Source organism: Metopolophium dirhodum, chromosome 3, assembly GCF_019925205.1.
Source record: "Metopolophium dirhodum isolate CAU chromosome 3, ASM1992520v1, whole genome shotgun sequence".
In the NCBI taxonomy this organism is placed as follows: domain Eukaryota; kingdom Metazoa; phylum Arthropoda; class Insecta; order Hemiptera; family Aphididae; genus Metopolophium; species Metopolophium dirhodum.
In genome coordinates, this window is record NC_083562.1 from 36974367 (window position 1) to 36983105 (window position 8739).

At 45.9% G+C, this 8739-nt stretch overlaps 1 protein-coding gene across 1 annotated transcript; it reads left to right on the top strand.

Annotated features, from left to right (window-relative positions):
- Positions 1–3749: 3749 nt before the first annotated feature.
- Positions 3750–8265, top strand: LOC132940676 (mucin-2-like). The gene is made up of 3 exons (XM_061008384.1): positions 3750–3792; positions 5341–5592; positions 6665–8265. The coding sequence occupies exons 1-3, from the start codon at positions 3750–3752 to the stop codon at positions 8263–8265; spliced, it is 1896 nt and encodes a 631-aa protein (XP_060864367.1).
- The last annotated feature ends 474 nt before the right edge of the window (positions 8266–8739 follow it).

Consider the following 8739-nt stretch of genomic DNA (forward strand, 5'->3'; position numbering starts at 1 on the left):
CGACCAGTCAACCTGTCAACCTCAGCACATACGCCTCCACAACCTCTAATGGCGCTGCAGTCTCCACTGTCCCAGTATCTCTGGCCTCTCAACTCACTACCATCATTTCCAATCTTGCCTCTAACAAAATGAAGGTTAAAGATGCCCTCATTGCCTTGCTGACAATTCTGCCACTCATCCTCACCAGCCTTCAACATGAATAACACCCGCATATTATTCTGGAACTGCCAAGGCGTCACTCGGAGGCGCCTTGAACTCATAGACTTCGTTCAACAACAAAAAATCGACATCTTGCTTCTCAATGAGACCCACCTCACTGGTCAACGCTCTATCAACATTCCAAACTTCTTCACATACACCACAAATCGCCCTCAAATCCCCGGCCACTCGGCTGGAGGCGGCACCGCTATTCTCGTGCACAAAAGGTACACTCACCACTTCATCACCGTTCAAACCACTTCCTTAGAACAAACTGCTGTGCACATACAAGTCAACAACTCTGTTCTCCGCCTGGTCGCCGCATACAAAAGACCGACCAACATACTCATTCCATCCGATCTCACCGCTTTACTAGACACCACCTACAACACCATCATTGCAGGTGACTTGAACAGTAAACATCAGCTATGGTTCAGCAGGAGGACCAACACGGCCGGAAACACTCTAGCCAGATTCATAAACTCTAGAAATGACCTAACAGTCGCTTCTCCAATCACTCCTACACACTACCCAAACGCCTCCAACCACAGTCCAGACATCTTAGACATCGCCATCATTAAAGCTAACAACATTCACCATCACATCGAAAACCTATCAACCGACCTATCTTCAGACCACACTCCAGTTGTACTTGAACTCCACTCAACCATGGCATCCTCGTGTCCCCCGGCACCCAAACAAGTCACCGACTGGGCCGCGTTCCAGCTTTTCATGGACTCCGTCACCCACTCACCGTCCAGCGGATCATCCACTAGCTCCATTGATTCAGCGATCAAAAATCTAACGTTAACCATGTCACATGGCATAGCCATCCACACCTCTCCATCTGCACTCCATGAAGGTTCCAGAGCTCTACCCAAGCAGCTGCAGTTTGAAATTAATCTCAAACGTCGCCTACGATCTCGCTGGCAAAGATCCAGAGATCCGGACGCCAAAACCTCCTACAATCGCCAAACCACTAAAGTTAAACAACTCATGGCAGAACATCGAAATAATCAATGGAGCAATCTCCTCGGCTCTCTGAATGAAGGTCCCAACGCCTGGTCTCGCTTTTTCAAACTCAATCGGGCACTGCTTCGTAAACCTCCACCATCTCGCCCTCTCAAGGACACAGCAGGCAACCTCACCTTTGATCCGGAGCACAAGGCCGCTCTTCTCGCAGACTCTCTGGAAGCACAATTTCGTTCCCCTCCGGGAAACGACCAAATTGACTCATCAGTCCACAACAAACTTATTCACATGCTCTCACTTCCTCCCACTACTACTTCATACTTCACTCCCTCAGAAGTTTGGAACGTAATCAAGACGCTCCCTAGTCGGCGCGCTCCGGGGCCAGACGGCATCAGCAACAGCGCCCTTAAACACTGTGGTCGCAAAACCATCACTCACATATGTCGAATTCTCAACTGGTGCAAACGTGCTGGTTACTTCCCTCTACAGTGGAAGCATGCCATCGTCATCACCATTCCTAAGCCAGGCAAGGATGTCACCAACCCAGTCAATCATCGCCCGATATCACTGCTCAATACAATGTCCAAAGTTCTGGAGAAACTACTGCTCACCAGACTTAAGATCTTCACCACCTCCAAAATCCGTCCAGACCAACACGGCTTTAGAAGCTCTCACAGTACCATCACCCAATTACTCAGCGTAGTCGACGATATATCCTTCAACCTCAACAAAAGAAGGAAAACTGCTGCAATCCTGCTCGATGTGGAAAAAGCATTCGACAAGGTCTGGCACGACGGCCTCATTAGCAAACTCATCGACCTCGAAGTGCCCAGTGACCTCATCACCATCATTACTTCCTTTCTGACCGATAGACATTTCCAAATAAAAATTGAAGGCAAACTATCCACACCACGCAAAATTCTTGCAGGAGTGCCTCAAGGTTCCTGCCTCGCCCCATACTTATTCTGTCTGTACATAAATGATCTACCATCTCACCCCAGCTGCAAAACCGCACTCTTCGCAGACGACACTCTGTTCTACGCAACCAGCACTTCCAACGACGCCGCCACCAAAAAGCTACAAATGCAGATCGACGCAGCTGTAAGGTGGTTCCACGACTGGAAAATATCGATAAATCCTCTCAAAACCACCGCAGTAATGTTCTCCCACAGATCCACCTCAAACTCCATCAACCCCAAAATCAAAAACACCAACATCAAGTGGTCAATTTCCATGAAGTACCTCGGTGTTCATATTGACCATAAACTCAAATTTTTCAAACACATCAACTCCACTATTAACAAATGCAAAGCAGTTAAACATTCATTATATTCTATGCTATCCAGCTCAACTTTAAATATCAACACTAAATGCTTCATATACAACACTTACATCCGATCCATCGCCACGTACGCATCACCTATATGGGCCTCCAACATCTCAAACAATAGCTGGACCAAGCTTGAAAGGCTCCAATCCACCTCACTCCGCCAAATTACCGGACAACCATGGTACGTGAACAACAGGGCGATCCGCCATTCCACCGGCTATGTACTTCTCAAGGATCACATTCAGTCACTAACTAACTCCGTCAAAATTCAAATTCAGCAATCCCCTCACAACCACATCTCCGAAATCAGCAACAGAACAACAATCACAGCAAACTATGTAAAACGACCCATAAACTTTTAATCTACAAGCACCAGTCAAACTAAAATCTTCTGCAAGCTCCCGAGCTCAATTCATCTCACTCCTTCCACTACTTCACTCACACTACCAGAGGCTTAAAGCCTGAAATAGTGCACAACATACAAAGCAAAGCAAAAGCAATGTAATTCGAAGACAGTCAGCCGATATTCTATCTATTTCGGAAACAATACAGTTGGCAATAGCTGTATTTTTACATAGAGCTTCTGTGTCAAGATTCCGTCACATTCGGGCTCTGACCCAATAAACTATGTCTTACTGACAAATCGTCCAATACTGTAAGGGTAAACATGAAACAAGAGAGAAAAGGCAAAGCCTGGAGCTCTATATAGGCCTTAGGCCGTCCTACAAAGGCAAGTCCAATGTAATTCGGGCACTCTTCGCAGACGACACACTGTTCTACGCAACCAGCACTTCCAACGACGTCGCCACCAAAAAGCTACAACTGCAGATCGACGCAGCTGTAAGGTGGTTCCACGACTGGAAAATCTCAATAAATCCTCTCAAAACCACCACTGCAGTAATGTTCTCTCACAGATCCACCTCAAACTCCATCAAGCCCAAAATCAAAAACACCAACATCAAGTGGTCAACCTCCATGAAGTACCTCGGTGTTCATATTGACCATAAACTAAAATTTTTCAAACACATCAACTCCACTATTAACAAATCCAAAGCAGTCAAACATTCATTATATTCCATGCTATCCAGCTCAACTTTAAGTATCAACACTAAATGCTTCATATACAACACTTACATCCGATCCATCGCCACGTACGCATCACCTATATGGGCCTCCAACATCTCTAACAATAGCTAGATCAAGCTTGAAGGCTCCAATCCACCTCACTCCGCCAAATTACCGGACAACCATGGTACGTGAACAACAGAGCGATCCCCCATTCAACCGGCTATGTACTTCTCAAGGATCACATTCAGTCACTAACTAACTCCGTCAAAATTCAAATTCAGCAATCCCCTCACAACAACATCTCCGAAATCAGCAACAGAACTACAATCACAGCAAATTATGTAAAACGACCCATAAACTTTTAATCTACCAGCACCAGTCAAACTCAAAACTTCTGCAAGCTCCCGAGCTCAATTCATCTTACTCCTTCCACTACTTCACTCACACTATCAGAGGCTGAAAGCCTGAAATAGTGCACAACATACAAAGCTAAGCAATGTAATTAACGTTTAATACTACAATATCTCCAAAAATCTCTAGAAGGCAAAATAAGAGCCGAGCAGTTCGCTTTCCGTCAAAACCACTCAACTGTCCTCCAACTAACCAAACTAATAGACCAAATCGGCGAAAATCTCAACCAAGGTATTAAAACAGCTGCCATCTTCCTTGACGTTGAAAAAGCTTTTGATACTGTCTGGCACGACGGACTTCTCCACAAGATGATGTCCATGAATATCCCTCTACAACTTATAAAAATTACTGAATCTTTCCTCTCAGATCGCACCTTTTCTGTAAAAATTGAAAACCAAAATTCGTCCGTAAGAAAGGCAAATGCGGGCGTGCCTCAAGGTTCTTGTCTTTCCCCTACGCTCTTTAATATTTATACAAATGACCTACCTACGAATATTAATGCTCGAGTCTCATTATTTGCGGATGACACAATGTTTTTTAACTGTTCAAACCACAATGTGCGTTTTGCATCCTTACAACTCCAAAAACAAATAAACCTGGCATCAGACTGGTTTAAAAAATGGCAACTTCGTATAAATGAATCCATAACCATTGCAATCCTGTTCGGCCGTACAAAGACTACAAACATCAATAATATCCAAATAAATAACATTAAAATTCCTTGGTCCAGGAGCGTTAAATATCTAGGAGTAACAATTGATCGTAAATTAAACTTTTCTACTCACGCGTCAAACATTGTTAAAAAAGCTACTCAAATTCGCGGTCTACTATATTCAATTTTAAACAGGAAAAGCCCAATCCCCACCAGAACCAAACTAAACATTTTCAAAATGTACATTATCCCTATCTTAACTTACGCCGGCGAAGCATGGGCACCCTTCATCAGCACATCAACATGGAGGAAAATAGAAGCAGTACAGACAATAGGTATCAGAGTAATACTAGGTCAACCGTCCATAGTAAAAAACTCAGTACTTCTTCACACAACCGGATTCATCCCTATCAAGCTCTTAATCAAAAAGTACGCCTTAGCAACCTTCCACCGTATCTCAACTTCTCAGTACACCCATATAAAGAACATTGGCCAGACTTCCCACCAATCACAAGCCTCTAGACATAAACAACGACCTAGAGTAAAATTATGGGCAATAAGTTAATATAAACAAAAAAAAAAAATCCTAAATTTGCAAATTCCATTTGACATCCAGCTACTAGCAAAGGCTAAAAGCCTGGCATAGTATATAGGCAAAAGCCGTCCTACCAAGTAAGTAAGTAAATGTAATTGACATCTTCATCATTAGACACATCAGACACATCATTAGTTCACATCCGAGCAAGACGTCCTCTGCCAACTACTCTACAGCCAGCCGTTCTCAACGCTTCAACAGGGCAACAGCGCCCACGGTTCACACCACGAACCTTCAACTACAAAACAGCCGTTCTCACTGCTTCAACAGGGCAACAGCGCCCACCTAAGCCGCCGCGGAAGCGACGTCGTAGTCCAAATCAACAGCCGTTTTCACCGCTACTCCGACAGGGCACTAGCGCCCAAGGTAAGCCGTCGCGAAAGCGACGGGTATCCACCTCCCACCGTTTATCTGTCGAGGGGCCGCGCCCTCTCATTGCCGCAGAATCCCATCCCTGACCAAACCAAACCCCCCTAAACCCACCCGTCACACCACCAGAAAATCGCTCTTTTCAGAGCTACAGTGTTAAACCCTGAGTTTGTTACGGTCTTGCCATGGGCAAAACAGCTAACAAGCGGAAGGGCCCCGCGCATACACCCGGGAGTTCAAAGAAGGGACGTCCACGTGCCTCACCATCCCCACCGTCCACCTTCCTAAAAGGTCCACAGAGGGATTCCCCCCCCCCCCTCTCCAACTCCGTCGACCGACTCATCAATAACAATGTCGTCAAACTGCTCCTCTTCCGACACCGAATCAAACAAATCCTCCCAACACTCCACCCCGACTACTAAACCTCCACCAGCCAAAACATCCGAACAACAAATCCCGACATCAGCCAAACCCAAGCAAATCAGGCCACCCCCCTTAATCTTAAACTCTGCGTCCTGGCGAAAAATCGCACCAACCATCTACAAACTTCCGAACTTCACTCCATCGCAATTTCAACCAAAACCACATCCAATGGACAAATAACTGTCCAAACTACCGACCCCACCCACTTCCGACAAATTCAGTCCTAGTTGACAGCAAAACTGAATTCCATACCTTTAGCCTCCCTGAAGATCGTTCCCTTAAGGTCGTTCTAAAGGGCATACCGATCGACATCACCACTGACGATCTAAAATCCGAACTAGAAACCCTAAACTTCCAAACAAAATACATTCGCCGTTTCGGTACTCCCGAAAAACCGATGCCCATGTGCCTCGTACACATTGCGGCAACCCCGAACGCCAAGGATATCTTCCTTCTCAACTCCCTATTTTATCTTACAATTTCGGTAGAAGCCCTTAAACCTTCCGGCCCGGCACAATGTTTTTCGTGCCAACGTTTTGGACACGGTTCCCGTAACTGTGGCCACCTAACCAGCCTGAAATAGTGCACTACATACAAAGCTAAGCAATGTAATGTAATGTAAAAATCATTAATAATCATCATTCAGTTCACATCCGAACAAGTCCTACACCACTCAACTTGCAGCCAGCTTCAGCAGCAGTTCCTCAAACAGCCGTATTTACCACTTTCAACAGGGCATCAGCGCCCACGGTTCACACCCGAACCGTAACTAAACAGCCGTTCTCACCGCTCTCAACAGGGCATCAGCGCCCACGGTTCACACCCGAACCGTCACCAAATCAGCCGTTCCCACGGCTCTCAACAGGGCACCAGCGCCAACAGCAAGCCGCCGCGGAAGCGACGTCTTCACCAACAGCCGTTTTCACCGCTCTCGACAGGGCACCAGCGCCCAAAACAAGCCGCCGCGGAAGCGACGTCCCTCCGTCAACAGCTGTCGTGGGGCCGCGCCCTCACATTGCCACAGCTTCCCCTCCCCAACATCCCACACCCACTGAAATGACCAGGAACAACAAACGTAGGAAGGTCGGAGACCCCTCGACCAAACCACCTCCGAAAATACCAAAACAACGATCAACTCCCCCTTCCCCAATACAATCTAATTCCAGTACTTCTGACTCTGAAACCATAGACTCTTTCTCCGACTCTAGCACCTCAACCCACCACTCCCTATCATCACTTACTTCCGTACACTCAGTAAAAACTTCACTCTCAACCGCCCAAGCTCCTTCAATCTCCAGGCCTCCACCTATCATACTGAGCTCCGCTTCCTGGCGGAAGGCCGCGCCTACCATCTATTCACTCCAAAACTTGCAACCGAGCTCTCTATCAGCAAAATCCTCCGGCGACCGGGTAACCCTACGGGCAACCGATACCACCCAATTCCGCCTAATCCAAAAGACTTTATTACACCTAGGCACCGAATTCCACACTTTTTCTCTCCCCGAGGAACGCTCTGTAAAAATCGTTCTAAAGGGCATTCCAACCGATATATCTACTGATGAACTTAAAGACGAGCTAGTTACTCTAGGTTACTCCGTAAACTACGTCCGCCGCTTTGGCACCCCTGAAAAACCTATGCCGATATGTGTAGTGCACATCGCTGCTAATCCGACTGCTAAGGACATATTTCTTCTGACAAACTTGTTTTACTTGCAAATCTCAGTTGAACCACTAAAACCTTCTGGACCCGCTCAATGCTTTTCCTGTCAACGTTTTGGCCATGGCTCTCGTAACTGCGGCCACCCACCTCGGTGTGTAAAATGCGCCGGAAACCACAATGCAAACGCCTGTCCAAAAACTCTCGAGCAACCTCCGACATGCTGCAATGTAGTGGCCAACACACGGCAAACTTTCGTGGCTGCCCCCAATTCATGGCTCAGAAACAGCAGGTATCTCCAACTCCAACCCAAGTCTTCGTTCAAAATAAATCCTCACACCCAACCTCAACCCCCCCCCCCTCCTCCACCACCTCACCCTAAACAAAACACTACATTGACATACTCCGCAGCAACATCAAAATCAGCGCACACTTCTTCAAATTCTCCAGTCCCACAACTAAACTTGTCACTGATACTAAACCTGCTCACTAACCTACTGACTGCAATATCCAATAATCACGATCCGAAAACTATCATAGAATCAACGATCAAAACATTCCTGTCCATACTCTTGCCCCAAAATGAATAACTTAAAAATCCTATTTTGGAACTCCAACGGTATCAAAAACAAACTCAACGAACTACGCTCCCTCGCTCTCCTACTGAAAACTGACATAATCCTACTAAATGAAACCCGTCGTAAAATAGAAACAACAAGCATGTACCATAAATCACGAGGATTTGCTGAGACAACTACTTATATTTTGCAAGCAACAGCTTCTTGAGTCAGACCTAATGAACCGTAACGTTTAGAATAGAATGAAGATTCGAAAAAGTTGAGTATTGATCAATAAAAACATTTTAGAGATAGGAAAATAACAAAAAACCTGAGGGCGGTCATAACCAAGTGAACAAACTTGGTTGTAATTTGTTTACTACTTGGTACGTTGTTATCATTAAATAACACTGTTTTTTGTGATGGAATCCATCATCATCCAGCCAACAGTTATCCCGTTAAGACGTCCTCTGCCAACTATAGTCTGCAGCCAGCCGTTCTCAACAC

Bases quoted from the DNA above. Each gene is read 5' to 3' on its own strand.
- LOC132940676 (XM_061008384.1), top strand. From the start codon at position 3,750: ATGGTACGTGAACAACAGAGCGATCCCCCATTCAACCGGCTAT. The intron at 3,793-5,340 runs GTACTTCTCAAG...CTTCATCATTAG, and splicing joins TCCCCCATTCAACCGGCTAT to ACACATCAGACACATCATTA. The intron at 5,593-6,664 runs GTAAGCCGTCGC...ATCATCATTCAG, and splicing joins ACAGGGCACTAGCGCCCAAG to TTCACATCCGAACAAGTCCT.